This window comes from Peromyscus californicus, unplaced genomic scaffold, assembly GCF_007827085.1.
Source record: "Peromyscus californicus insignis strain IS unplaced genomic scaffold, ASM782708v3 Scaffold_9__1_contigs__length_137607984, whole genome shotgun sequence".
Taxonomy (NCBI): Eukaryota; Metazoa; Chordata; class Mammalia; order Rodentia; family Cricetidae; genus Peromyscus; species Peromyscus californicus.
The window spans coordinates 43,913,776-43,938,315 of record NW_026294617.1 but is presented as its reverse complement, the minus strand read 5'-3'; the positions used below and the strand labels follow the sequence as shown (position 1 = coordinate 43,938,315).

The window sequence follows — 24,540 nt, the reverse complement described above, 5'->3', positions numbered from 1 at the left end:
TTATGTAAAAAAAAAAATCACAAAAAGTTACAAACGTGAACATTAATCATCGGTTCTGTCAGACTTTTCTAAATTCACTCTCCTATACTTTAGAATGACCTAACCACTAAAACACTCCTAATGTTAAACTCTTATAACGCAAGATCATACCTTTTGGATTTCTTCAGGTAATGCATGCACGGGAATGTGACGATTCATAATTCTCCCAATGTACTGAGGAAGCACTACAGAAAAACAGTCTAAAAACATTGATGGCAATAGTCAGAATTCATACATTGACAGGAAAATACAAATGATTTAAAAATTCTTAGTATCTGGGGACAAACTGGCAATAAGTACTTTGACAGATGTTTGTTTCATCAAGTCCATGTTAGAAGCTACAATTTAAGTTTCTGTGGTTAGTCCTTAAGCCACATGGGGAGCTATAAAAATTGACATATAGCTTTTCTATTTTTCAGAAAGTTATACACTAATAATAAAATAATAGTGGTTTAATAATTATTTGTTTTACAACAGAGTAACTAAGACTTTAAATAGACTTATTTCAGTATTCTAAAATAACATTTTTCTGAAAAGCTATAGAAAGAAATGTGCCAACAAGGCTTTTTGAAGCTATAAAGCACAAAAAACACTTAGAGTTACTAAGTTGGAATATATAGACACTGAACAGAAGAGCCACCATCAAAGACCACAAGCCAATTGCAGCCAGGATGGATAGCTATGCAAATTTACCTAGATTTTACTTTTAACAGATTTTCATTTTCTAACAACAACAATTCAGTATAAAACTCTTTTTATTACTTTCATGAAACCACAGGCAACAGAGATATTTTCTTCCTTCAAATTTTTCCCGAATTGGACAAAGACTACCCCATCCAATTTTATCAGTGAAAGATAAATCTATCCATGGAAAGGGTAAAGAGGACAGGGAGATGGCTTATTGAACAAAGTCCTAGCCACACAAGTGTGACTCCAGCACCCACAAATACAGGGCTGGTATGGAAGACCACCTGAAGTCCCAGACTTGGGAGGCAGAGACCAGGGTTCCTAGAAGCAAACCGGGTAGTTAGACTTGCTGAACTAACTAGTTCAGCATTCAGGTGAGAGACCCTGTAAGGTGGAGAGTGATGAAGACATCAGCATCAACCTCTGGCCTGCACACATACATAAACATGCATATACAGGTGTGCCCATGAACATGCATACACACCTGTATACCAACCACACACCTGCATACTAACCAAACACACACACACACACACACACACACACACACACACACACACACACACAAAGTGGAAGATGCCAAGGCCAGGATGGTGGTGTGGAGTGGTGCAGTGGATTCAAGTGATAGAGACTCAGATCCCCCAGCAGAAAAGAAGGTCTAAAGTGCTGTGGGATGGTCTTTCTGTATGCTGTGAATATGTGTTGCTACTACTGGTTAATAAAGAAGTTGCTCTGGCCTATGGCAAGACAGGTTATAGCCAGATAGGGAAATCCAAGCAAAGATAAGGGACAAGAAGGTGGAGTCAGGGGAGACCCTGAGTGCCGCCAGGGGAACAAGATGTAATGGAATACAGGTAAAGCCACGAGACATGTGGTGATATACAGATTAATAGAAATGGGTTAATTTAAGGTGTCAGAGCTAGCTAGCAAGAAGCCTGAGCCATAAACCAAACAGTTTGTAATTAACATTAAGCCTCTGAATGATTATTTTAAAAGCAGCTGCGGGACCGCAGGACAGAGAAATGTGTCCGGCTACACTAAAGCCCATGACTGATACACAGAGGTAATGTAAGAGTCAAGAAAGGAATATTGACCTATCTTTTAGGTGGGGGTGGGAAGCTAGCAAAGGCTTCCTAAGGTTGTTTGTGTTAGGTCAGGGCAAGAGACTGAAGACAAAAATCATACTGGTGTTATTATTGCAAACTGCTCAACCATTGGTGGGAGAGAGATTCCTCAACTCTGTGTTAGCCCACATATCCCTCATTTCAGTAAGCTGCTGTTTAAAACAGACAACTCATGAGTTGTCTTCCCACATATAACACAAGACAATGTGTATATTTGGCAATGTGAACTGAGGTCAACCCTGAGAGTTAAGTTAATTATGTAGAACTGGGTCCAAGTGACCAAGTACATAATCTGATGTTTGGCATACTGTCACAGTCACATGGCAAGAAACCAGGAGGCTGATTATCCTCAGTTAAGCCACCATTAGTTAATGGAAATGATAGTATCTTCAGTTCCACTAGGAATATTTTCCCCTAAAATTACCAACTAAGTCTCCTTGTAAAGTACCATGCACTACAGTATTAGTGAGCATGGGTCTAAATAACAGTATAAATTCAAGGTACCCGTGGAACGTATTTTATTTAGTGCCTTCACTGTGACTCTACTCCAACCTATTACTATACCACCAGAAGTGGCAGCCTTCAGACTACAAAAGAAAAATTGAAATTAGCACCCTAGTAAATTAGAGGGCCCTCCAAAACACAGGGGTGGGTGAGAATCGGAATGAAGTGTTGAACTTGACTTTGATGCTCATCGCCGAAAAGATGGTAACAAGATTAGGGATCCCATTCTTTTCGTACTGCCGAGATACATGCATTGCCTTCCTCCCAAGAGCATTACAAATTCGTCCTCAGGTAACAAGGTCTTTAACACTGTGTGCTATCCATTATTGTAAAATCCATGTAAACCGGGGTCACAGTCTGTGGGAGCTAGCTGCTTTTCTGCTAAGCAGTGAGTGCAGATGGTTACAAGTAGGAAGGCAGACACCTAAATTCCCAAGATGACGACAGAGACACTACTTTCTTCAATGTTTATTTTTTGTTATGCCTATAATTTAAGGAAAAGCCCACTGGGTCTTTATAAAGATTTGAATACCCAAAAAAAGAACACAGGAAGAATTCACAGATAATTCAGGTTTTTGGGGGAGGGAGGGGGTGTTTGCTTTTTGGCAAGAGAAAACTTGGAATTTTTAATTCGCCTGTCCATTATTTTGCCTGTTTTACCAAACGAGTTCCCTTTGGTCTTTCCCATTATACGTGTGTAAACTGCCCTGGGCAAAGTACAGTGGTACGTGGTTGCACCTACGTGGGTGTTTGTGAATCTTCTCTGCGACACAGGTCACGAGGAAGACGTGTGTTTTTAAATGCAGAAACGTCCCTGGTGGTTCATTTCCGATCCTTACACCAATGTCACGCCCGGTCATTAACTCGAGTTCTGTTTCCAGGCCCTTCCTCAAGTACCATTCCGGGGACGTGAATCACACGAGGGCAGGTCAGGGGCAGGAGAGCGAGCGCGAGGTCACGTCCCGAGACTGGAAACTAACCGCCTGACCGCGCTTGCCCAGGCCTGGCCCAGAGGCTGCCCTGTCTTCCCGCCTCCCCGCCTCCCCACCCCCGTCCTCCCCACCCCCGTCCTCCCCGTCGCCCCCGCCATCCCCGCCGTCCCGCGCCGCTAGCCTCCGCGCCGGAACTGAGGAACTCAGGAAGACCGTGACCCTCACCTAGCCCGGGACTCCGCAGGACGTGAAATGGCTTCCCCGGTCTCCCGGGCGACCGCGCTGCACGTTGGCCTGACGTCAGGGCGCGGTGACGTCACTGCCCACGCCGTCGCCGACGCGGAAGCAGAGCATTGCATCACTAGGGGCTCCAGGCGGAAGCTGGACGCAGGTGGCGGGGGTCGGAGGAAAGAGCGGATTTGCGCACAGTTCTGTGACGGACAGGGTTGAAGTGGGGCTCTGGAACTCGCGGGGACAGCGGGCAGCCGAGGCTGATGAGGGGGCGGGCGGTGCGGGAAGTGGGGGGCCATCTGGCGTAGAGCAGGGGCAATCATGGCTCTCAAATGGAGGGAAAAGATGCTCATAGATGGCATGACATGCAGGGAAGCACGTTCTCAGCCATTGCTGGGAAAAGCATGCATAGAATTTCATTCTGGTTCAAAAGTCAAGATGAAGGGCTTAGTTCATGAGGATATTAAGACGCGCTGCTCCACACTCATTATGGAAGGCCTCTGGTTTTCACACACTGCTGACTGGCCTTTAGTCCTACATTCATTCGTAAAGCAAATATTAATGACCTACTACACGACAAGCAAGCAGGATGAGATGATGCTTGGTGACTAACCCAGGCCATTAGTATGATAAGTACCTTCTTCGTAGTCCACATGTCTCCTTTTTCAGGATTATCTGAGGTCCAAAGTACTGATCCTCCAGGAACTATAGAAAACACGGTTTTCTAGTAGAAAAGACATTACTATTAGAGGATTAATAGTTTGCATGAATATCAATAAAATGGCACTGAAAAGGGAAAGAAGACCAGGAAGTGTGAAATAATACCAAAACTATTCAAGCTGCTGGTTGGTAGCTATCTAGTATCAAAATGACAGCATGAAAGTAGTGAACACTTCCCTAAGTCATGAAAAGGATACCTAACACAGAAACCAGCAACAGTTACTATCAAGTAGCTAGTATTATGTACTGTATTTTACTGAATATATACTATGGGGCTAGAAACAGAAGACTTCCACCAGCATCAGCACATACACGAGTTACGTGTTGCTCAAAATATTCCCATGACTTTCATATCACTGGGGGGTAGGAATTTTCTGTTCCTTGTAATATTGAAGAACTGTTGAATGTTATAACCACTGTACTGGTCTGTCATTGACCAAAATATTGTTATAGGGCACATCACTACAGATTTGGCAATGATATTCTTTACTGAGCACTTAGTATCTAAAAAATGGCAACCCTCTGAAAATGGGGTGAAATCCTGTGGAAAGGTTATAATTCACGTTCATCTATGCTTACTCATCTACATATCACTTTGCGTTTATTTTCCTTGCCACTATGAATGCCCCTCAAATCTTCAGTGTCCATTATAGTAAGTAGCCTTAGATGATATGAAATAAATTTAGAAATCCCATTGCTGATTAACTAGCCACACTTCAAGTACTGAATTGTCACATGTGACACCCATACAGAAAGTTTTCATCATTATAGAAAATTTAATTAGATAATGGTAGACCCAGTAAGATACTGAGAATGCCTCTTTGGAAAGAACAGGAATAAGAAGTGTATTTTCAATTGGTTGTCCTGTGCAAAATGGTCAGCCCTGAAAACATACATACAAGTAACAGTATGTGGACTCAACAGGTTGTATTTGGGAATATATATGTATATACAAATACATGTATGAATTCGATAACAATTGATGAAAAATGTGCCTAGTCTTACTGCATCTTGTTATGCTGTGTTTGGTGGATATCCGTGGGAGGCCTGAGGGAAATGGAGGAGCAATGCATCTGGGGAGAGGGGAGATTGGGAGGGGAGAACTTGGAGGAGTGGAGGGAGGGGAAATTGTAGTTGGGATGTATTGTATGAGAGACAAATAAATCAAAAAGAAAAAAAGAGGCTATGAATTAGGAGGAAACTGGGGACAGATATGTTTGTAATTAAAATACAATCTCAAAAATTAAAAAAAAAACCTTTAAAATAAAAAAAAGTGTAGTTTCTAAAGGAGTTAGCACAGATCAAAATATGACTGGTGAGTACTTTAAAGAGTAATTAAAAAAAAACAGTTCCAAGGACTGTCCTGTGTTGGTATTTTTTCTTTTTCTTTTTTTGTGGGGTGAGGTGGGGTAGGGGCATTGAGACAGGGTTTCTCTGTGTTGCCCTGGCTGTCCTGGAACTCACTCTGTCAACCAGGCTGGCCTTGAACTCACAGAGATCCCCTGCATCTGCCTCCTGAGCACTGGGATTAAAGGCATGTACCATGACCGTCCAGCTTGCTATTTTTTCTTATTATCTGTTGATTTCTATTACTCCCTCTTTCTCTCTCTTTCCCATCCTTTTTCCTCCATTCCATTACTGCCCATCCTATAACTAAAATGCAATCTAAATATGTCCATAGGGATATATGTCATATGTCCATATTGAATACAATTTTGTGCTATCCTTTTGTTGATTTTGTTGATTTTGCTCATGTGTGTGTGTATGTGCGCATGTGCCTTGTGCTTCAGAATGAACCCAGAGCACTATATGTGCTAGGCAAGTACTTTACTATTGAGCTATATAGGTAGCCGTGTGTGTGTGTGTGTGTGTGTGTGTGTGTGTGTGTGTGTGTGTGTGTAGTCTCACTGTAAGTCAGCTGTCTCACTTTTTACTGTGACTTTTAAAGATAATACACTACTTTTTAAAATTAAATTCCTTTTAACTGCTTTGTGACTCTTTCTTGATATTTTTCCTGTGGGTCAGTGACCCCTGAAAGAAAAAAAGATGCCCTCCTGGTTTATAGAGTGTCTGTATATGAACAAAATTCAGCTTTCTACGTGGCCTGAAAACCTCTTATAGTTTATAAGAACTCCTGTGTGTTTGTTACTGTAGGAATTTCCCTAAAATACTCATCCCACAAGACAGTCATTCATTTTGGTCACTTGCTTTGTGCTACGTCCTCTCCTTTCCCATGCACCTATGAAAAGCAGTATAGGAAAATAGGTACTTTGTTTATAAGTCTGCTAAAAACAACAGGAAGTCCACCCAAGATGGCTGATTTTAAAGTCAATGCAGAATGGTACAAAGGTAGCATGATAAAATTACAGTTAAGTCCAACCGTATTTTCATCCTGCAAACCACAACACAATGCAACTCTGTCCTCTTATAAGCTGGAATAAAATGGTTGCGATCAGGCCTCCCAGGGTGGAAACAACTGCTGCTTTCATTGCTATTTCTGGGCTTCCTCCAATGCAAGTGCAGAATTTTTAAAAAGCTAACATTTATTGGGTTCATTCTGTTTACCAGGCACTTCATACACAATGCCTCGTTTAATTGAGAACCCTTCCAAACATAACTCTGTCAGGTCCTACTTACTGTTTACTTTGATAGAAGTGGCCAAGGGCATGGCCCATCATGTGAACACAGAAGTGGCTGGATCTGGGGTGAGTGTAAGTGGAAGCACCTGGGCCTCACATGTTGAGTTAGTTGTCTCTGCCAGACATCGGGTCTTCCTGGAACATTAGCTTACTGTGGATTAGAGACACATGGCTCAGACTTGGTTTCTTCATGACGTTTGCCATACAGCTTCTAGCTTTCAAAAGAGGTTAGCTACAAAGACCACTGTGCTTTGTTTTATACGCCCAGCACATTTTCTTCTCACTAAGATGGGATTTTCTTCCATCCCGGACTTCTAGCATGCTATTACATTTAAAGCTGCAGATGGCCTTATAAAGCTGATTTGCATATTGAACCCCAAATAGCTGTGGTCTAGAAATGAGTTAGACCACAAATACTATTTGTAGGTTTGGGCTCTGTATCTTTTATCAATCCTATATATACAACATAAATGAGTGTGTGGTAAAATAAAGGTCACAGGGTTTAAATGGCATCTCTCTAAAACGTCAAGTACTTCATCATTTGTGCAGAATCATATTGTGTAACAAATATGAATTTGTTTGAGCCTTCGACTATAATTGTTGAACAAATTTCCCGTGAGACAAGTTATATCCTTAAATGATAAATATCTATTTTCAAATATGAAGATTAAAACACTCACTACAGGGGCTGAAGAGATGACTCAGCAGTTAAGAGCACTGTCTGCTCTTCCAGAGGACCCCAGGTTCAATTCCCAGCACCCGTGTGACAACTTACAATTGTCTGTAACTCCAGCTCTAGGGGATCTGACACCTTTACACAGACTTACATACAGGAAAGTCACCAATGCACATAAAATAAAAATAAATCATTTTAAAAAAAGACACTATAGCAAAATTTATGACTGTAAATGTATCGCCTGTGGCCTGCTCACTACCAGGAAGAGCTTCATTAAAATATGTATTGTGTCAAATATAATACAGTATTTGTTATATCCATATAGTCTAAAAACACAAAGGTATAAAGCTCTAATGACAACAACTTAATACCCATAGTGAATTTGACACTCAGAAATACGGTACTGACAACTCCTTAAAAATTGATCTTCCCACTAAACTCAAATTCCGTTTATTAAATTCTCAGGATCTCAGTCAGGCTTACAATAAACACCTCATAAATATTAGATGCTTCAAAAACCTGAAGATCAGGGACTGGAGAGAAGTTGAGAGCACTTACTGCTCTTGCAAAGGACCCACATTTCAGTTCCCAGCACCCACTTAGGCCAGGTCACCATCACCTATAGCTTCATAACCAAAAAAAATCTCACGCCGTCTTCCAGACTCCAAGGGCACCTTCGCTCACATGTGCACAGACATGAACAGAGAGACACATATATGTACGCATAATTAAAAACTGAAAATCCTTTTTAAAACCCTGAACCAAAAATTAGTAACTTCCTTATACATTGAAAAAAACAATGTATAGTGAGTAATGTATAATGTATAATGTGGTAGCACACCACTGCAGTTCTGGCACTTGGGATCAGGAGGGAGGAGGATCTTGAGTTGCAAGCCACCCTGGACTACATAGTAAGATGTTATCTCAAAAACAAACAAATGAAAACCTTTCATTTCTGAGATTTCCATGGATGTCTTGATTCACGTTTATTTGGATGAGTGCCTGGCAGAAGTGATTCTATTTTCCTTATTATGATGCAGCTTGCAACTGTACATTTGATTTTAGGTAGCTGCTGAATTTATAGGAAGTGAACATTAGTCGTTTCCCTGATATTGTGTGTCTCTGCTAAAGACTTAATGGCATTAACTAAGCTGTGGGCTGGGGTTGTAGCTCAGTTGGTAAGAGTGCTTGCCTAGCATGCCTGAGGCGCAGGGCTTCCTCTCCCGGCATCACATACAGCAATGTGGGACCTCTTACCTGGAATGCCATCATTTGGGAAGTAGAGGCAGGAGGGTCAGAAGTTCAGTATAATTCTTAGCTGGACAGTTCAAAGCCTTCCTGGTCCTGTCTCACAAAAGAAAATAATTGTATCACCATAAGCATATGCTAGGAACTATTAACACAAAATATCAAGCATTATTATCAGTCTATCATGCATATGATAATATTGAATAATTATAGTAGCCTGACTGATCAGGGTATAGAGCAACTAGAATTCCTAAACTTTGCTGTTAAAGAATTAATGCATTAATGTTAAAGAATTATTACTTTTTAAGGGGTTTAAATGTTGAAGGGTTTGAAATGTTCAAAACTATTGAAGTAGACATTTGATTCAGCGTCTTCCTTGTGTTCAGGAATCCAGACGTCTTTACTCTCACTCCTATTTTACCCACAAGCACCTGTGAGGCCTCCCAAGTCCAGGAGTGGGTGCAGACCAGGTCATTTCCACAAGTCCATTCTATGAGATCTGCAAGGATCCCGCGATCCAATTCTGATTAAAGAAGCTCCAAGAGGTTATTGGGAGACTTGGGAAAGTACTTAGCCTGTGTATTCAGTGTCCCTCAGAGTCTTATTTATAAAGTTTAAGAGCTGGAAATACTACAGACTGGGGATGTAGCTCAGTGTAGAGTTCCTGTCCAACAATCAGAAGCTCTGGGACTGAGTGATTCCCCAACAACACAGAAAACTGGACATGGTAGCATAATCCTGTAATTTGAGTCATGCACCCTGGTACAGAAAGATCAGAAGTTCAAGTCATAGCAAACTAGAAACCAGCCTGGACTACACAAAACCCTGTTGAAACAGAGTGAGAATGAGAGAAAACTGAAATACTAAAATATGAAATAAACTTGTTCATACAACAAGATTGTATATCCATAGAAATGTTGATGTGGGATAGGTAAGGTGGCCTACCTCTATTCCTGTAATCACAGCTACACAGGAGGCTGAGTTGGGAGGGTCACAAGTTCAAAGTCAATCTAGATAACTTAGTGGGACCTTATTGCACCCTCCCCCAACGAAAAAAGGAAAAAAAAAGGATTGGAGTGGAGCTCAGTGGTAGTTTACTTGCCTAGCATATGTGATGCTCTTGGTTCAATCCCCAGTGTCGCAAAGTATGTAGAGAGAAGAAGAGAGAGTACGTGAAGTAGCTGGTTAGTGCTGAAACTGTCCAAACGAAGGTTCTGTGAAGAAGTAAGTTTAAAAACAGTACCACAGATCTTAAGTATTTATAGTTATGGCCATAAATCTATATCCTGTCAGAATACAAGAGTGCCTAACAGGATCAACAGGAAAGCTAATCAACTTCAGGGAAGGATGAGCCAAGATTGCTTTTGAGAAACACTAGGGAGCCGTAGAGCTACTCAGGCTTTGACATCTACCACTTACTAAATGCTGGTTCCCTTCTCTTGTGTGGCTGGCAGTTAGCAGGGATGTGGTGGCTGACAGGGTTTTGCCACCAAGAGGAGAGAGGAGACTGCTTGCATGCCCAAACTCCTCAGAATGCTAGCAAATGACTTTCCTTGGCACATGCTGATCTTTTAACCTCATCACTAAGGCTAAGAGTTGGGTACTACAACTGATTCAGCTCCAGCCAGATATTAACCTCTTGACCAAGAGTTGGGGACCAGGAAAGGTCAGACACAAGGACACTTCTCTAATTATACATCCAGAGAAGAAGGAGAAGCAGAATCCGGGGAAGGGGGCAGTCCTACTCAGGAGAAGGAAAGGGTCCTGGGCAGACAAAAACAAACATTTCCTACATTTACTTAAAGTTACTTGAGAGAACTCTGGAAAACTAAAGTGGCATTTGCTCTCTCTTCCCAGGTGTGATAAAGTGAAAGATCATTCAGCCCTTAAAACCCTTCCTGACAGTTTATGGTATGAATGCCAGCCCAGGAGAATCCCTGCTTCTTTACTAATTCTACTTGTATAGTGTTAGTGGTGTGTGCGTGTGCGTGTGCGTGTGTGTGTGTGTGTGTATGTGTGTGTGTGTATGTGTGTGTGTGTGCCCCTGTGTGTGTGTAACTAGTGTGTGTGTAACTAGGCACCGTAAGTCTCTAATGGCACAATAGAAGAATAGACAATTCATCGAAGTCTGAATTATAGGAAAGGCATAGGGTTTTCCAAGTTTTTAGTTTAATAGGGGTGGTTTTGTATTAAACTGTGTGTCAATCTTTTTCTTCCGAACTTGATTTATCTTTGAATCTCCATAAGTAGACAGCTCCATGAAAAACACCTTTTTTGTCACATAATCTTGAATAAGAGCTTAGATTCAGTAGCCTTAAAACCTGTTGGATCCCCTTTTTAATTTCCTCTGGGCTTTTGAGTCATCACAATAAAGAGGTCTCTACAGTTAGTGCACCAGTGCGATCAGGCAGCTTTGATTTTAAAAATAAAACATTGAAAGAAAAAAAAAAAAACTCTCCTGGGAGGGATGAGAGCAAAGGATCACGACTGTTTTCTGAAATGAGGTTTTGCGCAGAGCGAGCAAAACTTGCGTCCCAACGCCTCTGCCCTTGCTGGCTTCCTTTGTCAGCACGTCACGGGACTCGCACTTGTGAGCTGTGCTTCTGCACCCAACCCATTCCTTAGAAAGTTTCCGCGGCTCACTGCTTATTGACCCAGCACCTCCAGCTTCCGATTGGCATAACGCATCGGTCTGAGCAGGTTTTACTGCCCAGGTTACCGGTGTTCCGATAACACCGGGACACGGTGAACTGGCTCCCCCACCCACAAGCATAGCGTGCCTGCGGCCCCGGGGTTGTAATGTGGACGGCGGGCTCCGCCCTGCAGCACCTGTGTCCCCAGCACGAAGTGCGTGCGGCTGGGAGCCTGCGGGTCACGCAAGCCCTGGCCTCCCGCCGCCGCTCGCGTGCGCTCCCGGGGCTTCCTGGCCGCCCGGGCTGGCCTTGCGTGCCGACGGCGCCGCGTAATCCGCGGAGGAATCCTATTCCGGACGCCGTCTCTAGCTCGAGGGGGTGCCCTGCTCTTGACGCCGGCCGGGAAGTTTCCGGCTCGGAAGTTGCAAGGCACACACTGGTCTGCAACAAGACCAGGGCGGGCGGGGCAAGCAGGGAGAGCACGGGGCCGAGGGATCGATCCTGAGACCCGGAGGAGCTCCAACGGATTTGGGACAGGGTGGCAGCTGTGCACGCGCAGGGGGGGAGGGGGGAGGGGCCTAAGACACCAGTGCACAATGACCGGGCCGGGAGTTTTCAGTCTTTGTGATGTTTGGGGCGAGGTGGAGATACTTGAAGGATGACAGAGGGAAGGAATCGAGGGATGTCGTGGCTACCGGGTCGGGCTTATCTGCAGCTCTGGCTCCTTGCTCGGAGACCTAAGGGCAGGCGTCTCCTTTAGCCGCGTGCAGGCGTGCAGGCGATGGGAAGCGCGTGTCGTGAGCAGCAGCGATGAGATCAGTTTGCATAACCACAGCGTCGGGGTGGGGAGGGCAGCCAGTCACGCAGTCGCCGCCCCACCCCGTGCAGGCTCTGCCCAGGTGGCTGCGGCTGCCCCCGGATTCGGGTGGCGAGAGCTGGGAGTGGTCCTGCCCCTTCCAGGCTGGGGCCTGCTGGGGCATAAGAACTATTCCAAGGGAGTGGCGAGGAGGCGGTGGAGAAGAAAGCCACACAAAACTCAGGGTTAGCAGGCTGGATTCTAATTGGCAGCTTTCTAGACACAGTGAAATCCACTGTGCCTAGTAGGTAACTTCAAAGACTACTATTATGGAAATCAAAGGTCATTGAAAGGGCCTTTAATTTGTTTATATTATTTTCGCTTAGCAGTCCTTCGTGTGTGTGTGTGTGTGTGTGTGTGTGTGTGTGTGTGTGTGTGTGTGTGAGAGAGAGAGAGAGAGAGAGAGAGAGAGAGAGAGAGAGAGAGAGAGAGAGAATATAATTTATGCACTCAAGTCTGGAATTCTGCTTTAGCAAGGGAAATAATTATGAATTCAGTTAAGAGTATGGGTACAAACGGATTACTTAAAAGAACAATGAACTGGAAAAAAATTTTCAGCTCCTAACAAGAAGGCCATTACATTCAGCTTTTCACGGTCTTGAACATCTTGTGCGGGCTCAACAATAATACATGGCGGAAACTTCTAATTAGGCATTTAAAAACGCTAGCATTTACGCCAGGAAAACGTCAAGAATGCCTTATGTTATAGACATGTGAATACCATCTACACATATAATAGTGTATCAGTCAAATTTTTGAATTTCATTCATTTACTTAGTATACAAGCAGTTCACGGGTAGGTCTGTCAGTTACGTAGAAGATTAAATACCATAAAAATCGTGACCTTGAATTTCATAAGACTCTTCTGCAGATTGTAATGTTCGCGTGTTCAGTAAAGATGAACATAAGTACTTAGCACACGGCATCAAATTAAAATTTTGAATGAATAAATGTGTAGAGGATACCCTGTGATGAGTACAGCTATGTACTAAAATAAGTGGATAGTGTTTCCCCAGTCCGGATTCTTATGATTCTGGTAAAGTGTAAACAAGACTCCCAGCATTCCATCCTGAGGGCGGGAGCTGGGCAACTATTACCACAGGTACTTTGAGATGTTTGTAGGAAGAAGGTATACATTCAATTATTACAAGCTGTACCAAGAAAAACTACAAAAGTATAATGTTTAAAACTATGTTGACAATAGTATTTGTATTGGGTTTAATAAGTACTGGTATATGGTATAAGAGGCAGTCTGTATCATTACATAAAATATTTGACTTATAGAAGCTTCATAACAAATATTCAACAAATATCTCATTGTGTTCAATGGAGGTTTGAAGTAACCAGTATTACCATACCTATACATTAATAACATAATGTTATATATGATTGGTAATTATATATAGTATACTATTTAATTGAATTTGTGCTATTTTCTAAAAGAGTTGAGACTTTTAATCTATCTAGTAGAAAATTAATTTTTGATCACTCTTTTTGTTTGTTCGTTTGTTTGTTTGTTTTGGTGTATTTCCTCTTTCTTTTTTTTAATTAAAAAAATTTTATTCATTTACATACCAACCACAGATCCCCCTCTCATCCCTCCTCCTCCTGCTCCCCCCACCCCCACCTAACCTCACCCTCCCACCCACTCCTCATCCCCTCCTCCAAAAGGGTAAGTGCTCCCATTGAGGGACAGCAAAACCTGGTACATTCAGTTGAGGCAGGACCCAGACCCTCCACCCTGCCTCAAGGGTGAGCAAGGTGTCCGACCATAGGTAATGGGATCCAGAAAGCCAGCTCATGCACCAGGGATAGATCCTGATCACACTGCCAGGGGCCCCTCAAACAGACCCAGCTACACAGCTGTCTCCCGTATGCAGAGGGTCAAGTTCGATCCCATGCACAGCTGTTGGTCTAAAGTTTGTTGAGTTCCTATGAGCTTGGTTCAATTGTTTCTGTAGATTCCCCCATCATGATATTGACCTCCCTGCCTTGCTCATAGAATCCCTCTTCCCTCTCTTCGACTGGACTCCCAGAGCTCGGCCTGGTGCTTGGCTGTGGATCTCTGCATCTGCTTCCATCAGTTACTGGATGAAGGCTCTCTTGGTCCAATCGGAGCTGGCAGAGTCTGTCGATCACTCTTTTCTTGATGCACACAATCTTGAAGGCAAGAGACCTTCTAGATATAATATTCTGCTGCTGAATGCTGGAACATCTAGGATTAGGAATTTATTGAGCCCATTGAGACTGAGTGTGTGTGAGGCATTGTTAAAGTTGGGCATAGTGCAGTAGGGAGACAAAACGGATTGTTTAATGTTTAAATAGTCTCTATTTAAATGCAAATTACATTAGGAATACTAACGCCTTGGACACATCTTTGTGTAAATGTAAAAACCTTGTCTTGTCTGAAGCTTCTGGTAGAGGATCCTTGAGAAGAAAACGACAGTCAACAGAGAGGGGCTTTCTGAAATGGACCGGAAACTCCAGATAATGCAGTTAGCCGATTTTAACTGGAATCAGAAAGCAGATACCAGACTTTAATCAATCTCTTGCATTTAGAAAATTATAAGGCAGGGTTGGGATTTAGTTCACTGGTATAATTGCGTGTAGCATGCTTTGGGTTCAAATTCAAATCTAAAATATTATAAGGCAAAAGCAACCAATATTCTCTGTCTTTCCCCTCATCAGAGCTACCCTCATTTCTCTTCATGTCCCCTGCCATCACTTTGAGGCTATTTGACCGTTTTCCCAGGGACCTGCATTGTTGTTCGCTTTACTGATTGCATGCTGACACCTGGAGTGGATGGATCTCCATCTCTAGCTGGAGCTGACAAGACAGCCTCCTCCTCCTCCTCCTGAAAAGGGGTGTCTTTCTCTAACGTGAACAAAGGCCCCAGGAAGCTTGTAGTAGTACTATTTGTCCTCAAGAAGAGATCTGCTCCTTCGGCCAATTGACATGTAGTTAGCTCCCAACTGCATTTAATAGCATTGCGCTTCGATGCGTGCTGAAGATGGTGGAGCGGGGTGATGTGCAGGAACCCAGGCTGGTGGAGCTGTGAATCGATTGATGTCACCTTCCAAGGTCTGGTTATGAAGAGCAGCCAAGGCATGACAATTGAGTAGAAAGCTAAAAAAAAAAAAAAAAAAAAAAAGAAAGAAAGAAGGGAGGGAGGGAGGAAGGAAGGAAGAAAGGAAAGAAAAAAAGAAAGAAGAAAAGAAGGAAATCAATGGCAAGGCCTGGAAGAACCTTGGCTCCCAAAACATTGTCTCAGTTTTGCAGCGCACTGAGGAATGTGATAGAGTCAGTTTGGCTCAATCTTCTGGCTGAACTCCTAGGTAGGATTTGCTGTCTGCTGAGTCTATCTATTCAAGATATATGTCCTGCTGACCCCTTGGGATAGCCTTGGGTTTGAAGTATTTTCTTTATCCAGCAGCTGATGTTTCTGAAGTCTATTGACATTACATCATAGTCCAAAACAACAAATGGCAGAGACTGTTGTGTCAGGATGGAGTGACCTGATTGGTCTAAATTTCTGCAGGAGAGACTTGGGAGTAGATGAGCCCAAACAGGACCGTGTAGGATTGAAATCTTTTCTGGATGGGCCACACCTTGAACGCACCTTAAATCTCCTACTTCTTTGAGAGTTTAATTTACTGCTTAACAACTCCAGGAACAGAGTTAATTTGATTTTTGTATGATTTAATTATCATAAAAGAAGAGTTACTATGTAACTTATTAAAATATGTGCATAATATAAATATATAAATATATAAAATATGCGGAATTAATGTCATGTAAGAGCATAAAATTATCCAGCTGAATTAACACCTTTAAAAAAAAATAGTTCCCAATGGTAATTAAGTACCCAGTCTTGTAATTTAACATTTAGGCCTAGAGCAAATAAAGCATATGAAGGGATTTGATTTCTGCACTACACAATTCACCTTTTACTTAACAAGCAAAGATTCCTAAGAGATTCTTTCAAATGTATTTTAATTTTTAAGATTGATTTTATATGTATGAGTGTTTGTGTGCTTGTGTGTATGTGTACCATGTGCACGCCTAGTGCTCACAGAGACCAGAAGAGGGCATCAGATCTACCTGGAACTGAGTTGTAGACCACAATGATGGTGCTAGAAACCAAACCCTGGTCCTCTGCTGCAGCAAAAAGCTCTTACTTCACCACTAAACCGTCTCTCCAGAACTCGCCTCCCATCCCTGCCTTTTGAACTAGGTCTTGCTACATCCTCAAGCCTTGAATTCCTGGCAGTTCCTCTGCTTCAGCCTCCACAGGATTGATATTACAGGTACAAGTCACTACTCCTGATTTCCTCTGGAATTTTTTTGTTTTGTTTTGTTTTTTTTCAAGACAGGGTTTCTCTGCGTAGCTTTGCGCCTTTCCTGGAACTCACTCTGTAACCCAGGCTGGCCTTGAACTCATAGAGATCCACCTGCTTCTGCTGGGATTAAAGGCGTGCACCACCACCACCACCACCACCACCACCCGGCTCCTCTGGAATTTTAAAGGTTAATGATTATTATTTAACAAAAGCTTTTATAGAATGTTGCTTTCAATGTTGTATAGCTCTAAAAATGTGAAACACGATGAAGAGTTTGAGTGAAACATTCCATAAGCCCTGTGGCTAACAAAACTAAGAGATATAGAGGAATTAAAGCAATTGTAGGACTCCATACATAAAAGATGCTTTTAAGTATGATTTATTACTATGAGCATATAAATTACAATTCGTCATGTTGAGACATATACAACCTGCAATAGGTTGTTCCTTGTTCGAAGGGCAGAGACTGTTGCTTTCCTAGTACCACCCAGTGAGTGATCATGGTTTGAGTGAATCAGTTAATAAACGGGAGAGGAAACCATTCAAAAATAACTTCTGTGCCTTCCCTGTTTCTCTCCCGATGAGTGCCTGCCCAGATCATTCATGCTTTAAGTGAACAATAAGGAAAAAGGAAGTGGTCCAGATGGCAGCCTCTCTGTGGTCAGATGTCTCTGAAATGAACAAAGTATTTGCAGATGTTTCAGCAAGTGGAGGGGCTGGGCTGTACCTAGGCCATAGGAAACAACTTCCACACCTTGAGGCTACCACACTAAAGGTGTCATCATTCATCTGGACAGGATTCTGCTGGAAACTTGAAAAGCATTCAAGGCTGGAATGCTGCATGAATCCAGACTTGCCTTAGGAATGCCGCCAGTGCTCAGATCTGAGTATCGAAATTAATGCGATTTGCAAAAATGGCCATCAGGATGGTTGCTTATCTGGAAATCAGATCCTTTAATCACCGTAGACAGAACTAATGAAAGTAGAAGAAACCATCATTGATTTTGAGAGTCTCCTCCTAAATTAGTTGGCCTTTGGCTTTTGGAGAGCAAAGTTCAGATTCCAGTTCCTGTTTAACAGGAAAACAAGTCCGACACTAAGTAGAGAGTCTTTTAGATTCCAGACTGAAGCAGGGGGACACAATGGACTTCTGAGTCTTGTAGAAACCTTCATTTGAGAGTCGCTGAAGTCATCCCCCAATGAAATAGTTCTCATTGTGCCTTTAGAACTTACTTGGATTTTTTTTTTGTACTGTCTTTTTTTACTTACATGGTTTTAGCAATATGTGTGTCTTCAGCCTATTCATTTTTGTCATCCGGTGTAAGTCTTTGTATTTTCTAATGAAAACCTTCTGCAGTCTACTTTTTTGCCTGCTGTCTTCTGCTGGCTGGCTGTGGGATGGTAGGTGCTATGATTATAGGGACCAACTCTTTGATGTGATGATGCCATACAAAGGCACCTTCAAAAGTGCAACTGGTGAGCCTTGGGTCCCACCCATATGACAGTCTGAGACTGTTTTCTCTGCCCTGGTGTAGTAAGAACTGGGGAGAGGCTTTGCTTGTAGGTGAGACAGAGCTTGTTTTCCCAAACAATGAGAATGCATGGCAACACTAAACTTGTTCCCTAAAATTTCACAGTAAAAGACCTTAGTGTAGCATTGCTGTGGACACGGAGTCCACAGAGACGGGCAAAGGAAAGGAAAAAGTGCTGTCACTGTTAACAAAACTGACCAGCATATGTGGAGAAAGAGAAAAATTAATTAGCACTAACATTATTGGAGAATTATACACGTGTTGCTGTTCTAAGTGAACTGACCTTTTCGAATATTGGAATTCGATATGTAGCACTAACTGTTAATGTGGCTGCAAATGTTTTTGTCTGATTTTAGGACCCAAACTCTCAAGAGATGTACTGGATTGTGGGCTAGATGACTGGAGCATATAAGCAACTTAAGTGTCACTGAGATCTTAGGATTAGATCATTACCTGCGATAGAATAGCAAATTATTAGTGCAATTCTATTGCAGGTATATGCAAGGCACTAATCTTGGTCACTGCACTCATTCAGCAGTGAACAAGACAGATGTGTGCTCTTGCTCCAGTCACACAATCAACAAAGAAGCTGGAACTAGAAAGGAGCCTGCGGAGTTCTAATTAAAACAGCTTCCATCAATCAAATGCTAACTCTGTATCAGGCTTAAGGGTTTCACCTGTTTTAAGTCATACGACCTTCCCTAAGTTATAGTAGGTTAGACATGTCACTCCTGAGGTCTCCTGCCTCATTTTCTCTGCCCAAAGGGAAAGTGACTTCTGTTTGGAAAGATTACATTTCCTATGTAATTCAGGCCCCTCCCTTCTTTCTTGTTTTGTTTGGGGAGCACAGTGTGGGATGGATCTGGGCTATCAGCAGAGGACACTTGCTCAGCTCTGCACTTCCAGGCCCTGTGGAGCACAGGACCTGAGGGAGGCCTCTTCAGGTTTTGTGATTGGTAGCTGATTTTCACATGGATATCAGCTTTCTCATTAATCAGTCAGGGACCGCGTGTATTCCTGTAAGAGAAACATTTCATAAACCTAAAAGAAACGGTTGTATACTATCAAAGTTAAACCATCTAAAGCCAGTCAAGTTCTATCCAGTCGGCATGACTGAGCCTCATATTCACACCCCACCTGTCACATCACCTAGGAAACAGCATCTTAGGATAACATTGACTTGACCTTCACAGGTTTAGCTCAATTCCTACAATTTGTAATACTGTGACATCCAGCCGTTGGGCTTTTTTTTTTTTTTCGGGAGACAAGTGGCGAAGTGAAAAGCATGTGGAATTTATGGGATTGGAAAACCTAGATTTGAGTCCATTCTCAGTAAGGCTTTCAAATTTTGAACCTCTGGTTTGTTTTTCTTAACACTATACAGTGCTTAATTCAGCTCACAAAGCTGTTGAAAGCCCTGTATCCAACTACATGGGCCAGTGAGATGCTCAGTGGATAACTGTACCTGCAAGTTGTCCTCTGACCTCCACACATGTACTCATGCTCAAACACACACACACACACACACACACACACACACACACACACACACACACACTAAACATAACAAACAACTTTGTTTTTTGACAGGTTTAATTGGTTTTGCATATGTATGGGTGTTTTGCCTGTATGTCTATGTGTGCCTGGTGCCCTTGAGGTCAAAAGAGGGTACCAAGTACTATGGGTTATAGATGGTTGTGAGCTGCCTAGTGGGTACTGGGAATCAAACCCAGGTCCTCTGTTAGAGCAGTGTGGTGGTGTGAATGAGAATGCCCCCACCAGGGGCTCATGTATTTGAAGGCTTGATTCCCAGTTTGTGGAACAGTTGGAAAGAATTAGGAGGTGTGGCCTTGTCAAAAAAGTTGTGTGTCACAGAGAGTGAGCTTTGAGGTTTCCAGTTAATTCTAACTCTTCCTTGAGTTTGGAAATAAGATATGAACTGTCAGCTACAAGTCCATGCCTGCCTGTTGCCATGCTCCCTACCATGATGGTCATGGACTCACCCTCTGGAACTATAACCTCAATTCAAGTCTTTCCTTTCAAGTTGCCTTGGTCATTGTGTCTCTTTGGGACAGTAGAAAGGTAACTAAGACAAGTGGTAATCACTCTTAACTGCTGAGCCATCTCACCTGTCCTATTGGTTTAAAGGGAAATCCTCCAATGATAGTTCTCAGTGTTACCGTAACTCTTAAGCTTGACTTCATACATGGGTAGCTGAAGAGTTAGTAGCTAGACGGTTCCTGTTTCGAGGCCGAGAATCACCCTGCCCACTAAGCTCTTGTTCTGCCAACTAACACTATTTCTTTTAATTACATTTATGCAATGTGGATATGTGGCTTCGGGTGCATGTGACACAGAGTTTGTGTGGAGGTATGACTTACAGAAGTAAGGTCTCTCCTTCCACTATGGGAAATCAGGAGATTGAACACAGGTTTTCAGGCTTGACAGTAAACGCCTTTACCTGCTAGGCCATTTTGCTAGCCCCCAACATTACTTATGTCTTAAAAACCTCTTTTCCATTACTATTTCCATTCCTGTTGGCAACCATTTTTGTTAAGCAATCCGTCTCCCAATAACTTCCTTTTACTTTCGACCAGGTTTTTAATAGGTTTTCCTAGTAGGAAGCAGCATTAAGATACTCAATAACCAGATTCAGGAAAGGATAAGGAAACTCTAAAGTTAGGTAATGGGTACAGAAAAGTCTAAGCTATAAGCTTCAACTAAAGTATCAATAAGTAAACTGAGGGAGTTGATGATGAAGAGCAGCTTGTTCAACTGGCATCTCTTCTATGTTTATTTTCAGGCTTTCACTCTCTGATGCACTCACCACAACTCAACCTGAGGATTAAAAGAAATGGATTCAATGCTGTTTCTGCAATCATCTAGTTGTATGTCCTTGGCAACTTAACTGTCTCTGTTTTTCATCTATAAAATGAAGTCTGGACAAATGTTCGCTAAAATTATTTCTACAAGAAATATTCTAGAACTCTAGCAAAGATCCTATGGTCTTTCCCTTCCACAATGTAAGTCTTATCATCTCCCAGGGAACAAACTATTGAAAGACATCCATAGTAAATGTACTAGAACCGGTGATAGTAGTAACAATAGTAGTGGATGTGCATGTGTGTGTGTGCGCGTGCGTGCGTGCGTGCGTGTGTGTGCGCGCGCGCACGTGCGTGCGTGCGTGTGTGTGTGTGTGTGTGTGTGTGTGTGTGTGTGTGTGTGTGTACAGCAGCAGTACAAGATCACAAACCAGAGAGAAGCTTTTCCTTAAAATGAATAGCAAGAAGAACCTGCACACTGCCACATTTGAACACTTCTACTTATTTGCAAAGGAATCACTCCCCCCAAAAGTTGTATCACTTGCAATTGTATTGTGATTCATTCAGTTCAGACAAAGAAATTCTTGAGCCAGCTGGGTGTGGTAGCACCTACTTTTAGTCTTGGTTCTTGGGAGGTGGAGGTTGAATGATCATGAGCTTAAGGTTTTCCTCAGGTAGTTGGTGAGTTTGAGGACAGCCTGGGCTACAAATGAAAAACAGAGCAGAAGCTGAAATCTTCAAGATCTCTTACCAGCATTTAAAGGAGACCATAAGTGTGAAGATACAGGGTTTTGACAACTGTTTTATGTTGTGGAATATTCCTTTACTGTAGATGTAACGGTCTTATTAAATAAGAAACACAGAGCCAAATGCAGAGTTAAAAGCCCAAGAGGTCAGAGCAGTAGCTAAGAGCTAAAACCACCTTCTTACCCTTCCTGCCGCTGCCGTCCTTCCTGAGAAAGAGACCTACTTCCTGTGTGTCTGTCCTTTCACTGACTTTCTGTTCTGCCTTCTCATTGGTTGTAAACCCAACCACATGACCTCCTCATCACTGCCTGTCTTTACAGACCTCCATGTTTCTATGGTTGGTATTGAGATTAAAGGCATGTGTCTCCATCCTGGCTGTATCCTTGAACACACAGATATCTGCCTGTCATGTGATCAGGATTAAAGGTGTGTACCACCACCGCCCGGCTTCTGCTATGGCTTGCTATTAGCTCTGACCCCCAGGCACTTTTATTTATTAACATACAAATAAAATCACATTTCAGCACAAGTAAAATATCACCATACTTTACACTGTGTGAAGACAAATTCACTGTGATTGGTTTAATAAAAAGCCGAACAGCTGATAGCTAGGCAGAGTTTTCGGGCAGAGAGAATGCTGGGAAGAAGAAGGGTGGAATCTCGAGGAGATGCCAGGGACAAGAGCAAGTAGCATGGGCTTTGCAAAGTAAAGGCAACCAAGCCACACAAAAGAATGTAGATTAAAATATATGGGTTAACTTAAGTTATAAGAACTAGTTAGAAACAAGCCTAAGCTATCAGCCAAGTTTTCATAAATAAATAAGAAGTCTCCATGTGGTTATTTGGGAGGTAGCAGGCTGGACAGAAAAGTTTTAATAAGGAAACAGATAAATAAAATATGTTCAATTGTTAAATCTTAAAGATTCATTTTTTGTTATTTTTAATTATGTGTATATGTGCATGAAGGCATATGCACATAAGTGCAAGTGCCCTCTGAGGCCAGGAGTTTTGGATATGCTGGACCTGGAGATACAGGCAGTTGTGAGCTGGGATCCCAATTTGGGTCCTCTGCAAGAGACTCTTTTTTTTTTTTTAAAGATTTTATTATGCATGTGTATGATACAGGGGAGGGGCACACCACCTTTATGTGGGGCCTGGGGATAGAACTAAGGTCATTAGGCTTACCCACTGAGCTAACCAAAAACAAACAAAAAAAGCTTTTTAAATGCCAATGAATTACTTTTTCCACAAGTATTAAGACTTTTCCGTCTCCAAATAAAAGCTTTCATCAGGAACCCAAGAAGGAAGTCACCTTTAGAGCAAACTAGAAAGTTGCCATTGTTGGTGGGACAGATGTGTACAAGCAGAGCTGTGGCCTGCCTATTCTGAGCAGTGTGTTACTGGGGTTTACAGACCTCATAGGGACTTGTAGGAAGAACAAGTTCCCTGGTTAGTGTCTGAAAGGCACTTGTGCACGTTTGCAACTGGGAAGGATGACTTCAAGATAGAGGACAATACTGACCCATTCTCTCATCCTGAACGACCCAAAGTCTGGATGGAAGAAGCTATTCAGTTATACTGTTGTCAAGACAGCCAGCTCATTCCACAGCCTGGCCACGTGAACAGGATTCACTGGATTTCAAAAGGTGACTCCACATCACCCATCTCCACATACACCATCTTTAGCTGTGAATAGTATTCAATCATCACACGGCCATTCTCTCTGCCAAATCCTGACTTCTTATATCCACCAAAGGGCAACTCCACTGGACTGACAATGTAGTTGTTAATGTAGCATGTTCCCGCCAGAAGCTGAGCCGCCACGCTGTGAGCCCGTTGGAGATCCCTGGTAAAGACGCCAGCTGCCAGTCAGTAAGTGGTATCATTGGCCCACTCCTGAACCTCGGCTTCATTTTCAAATGATAAAATGGACATAACTGGTCCAAAGATCTCTTCTCTCACACAGGTCATGTCATCTCTGCAATTAGTTAAAATGCAAGGCGTCATGTAATATCCATGTTTTAATTTAGGATCCGTCGGTGCATACAGCTCTCCACCATAGAGCATGGTAGCACCCTGCTCCCTTGCTGACTTTACAAACCCAAGGACTCATTCCAGATGTGGCCCATTGATGAGTGGGCCCATCCTTGTATGTTCCAGAAGGGGGATCTCCAATTTTTATCTTTTCAGTCTGCTCCACAACTTCTTTTGCAAATTTATCAACAATTCCTTTTTGCACAAACACTTTAGTGCCATTACAGCAAACCTGGTCATGTGAGAGGAAGTTGGCCGCCAATGCCCCCTTCACAGCGTTCTCCAGGTTACAGTCTGAGAAGATGATAAGAGGAGATTTGCCTCCAAGTTCTGAAGTGATGGGTTTGATTCCTTTAGCTGACATCTCCATGATTTTCATGCCAGTAGGCACGTTTCCAGTGAAGGAGACTTAGGCCACATCAGGATGCTGACACAGAAATCGCCCTGTGGCAGCTCCCCCTCTGCAAAAGACTCTTAACTGACAAACCATCTCTCCAGCCCTATTCAATCTTAAAACATTTTTCTCCTAAGTGTGTAGGATTGTTTCTCCATGTTTCCCTACATGATGATGATTCTGTGCATTGTGTAAGGTTTAAAGAAAAGGAGTAGCAGAGGTCAACCACATGACCTGAGATATTGAGAACAAAATGGTTTGAAGAGAGGGATCTGTGATTAATGAATCATGAGAATCTATTGAAAACAAACCATACCTACATATTTTGTGTAGCTATCAGATGGCTCTTAGATCTATAAAGTAAAATTGCTAAAAACTACA

General features: G+C 42.6%; 1 protein-coding gene and 1 pseudogene across 3 annotated transcripts in view; both read right to left on the bottom strand.

Moving 5' to 3' along the window:
• The window catches only part of Lekr1 (leucine, glutamate and lysine rich 1), a 184,869-nt gene extending 181,152 nt beyond the window's left edge, over positions 1-3,717 (bottom strand). Inside the window, exons 1-2 of one of the 3 annotated variants that reach the window (XM_052730840.1) lie at positions 3,512-3,717; positions 151-239 (exon numbers count right to left, since the gene is read on the bottom strand). In XM_052730840.1, the coding sequence (XP_052586800.1) occupies positions 151-198 (48 nt within the window). In that variant the 5' untranslated portion in view covers positions 199-239; positions 3,512-3,717. The remainder of the gene's footprint in view (positions 1-150; positions 240-3,511) is intronic. The other 2 variants (XM_052730839.1, XM_052730841.1) reach the window with 2 other exon arrangements.
• A 19,643-nt stretch (positions 3,718-23,360) lies between these two features.
• LOC128106575 (4-trimethylaminobutyraldehyde dehydrogenase-like) lies at positions 23,361-24,255 on the bottom strand (annotated as a pseudogene).
• Positions 24,256-24,540: the final 285 nt, after the last annotated feature.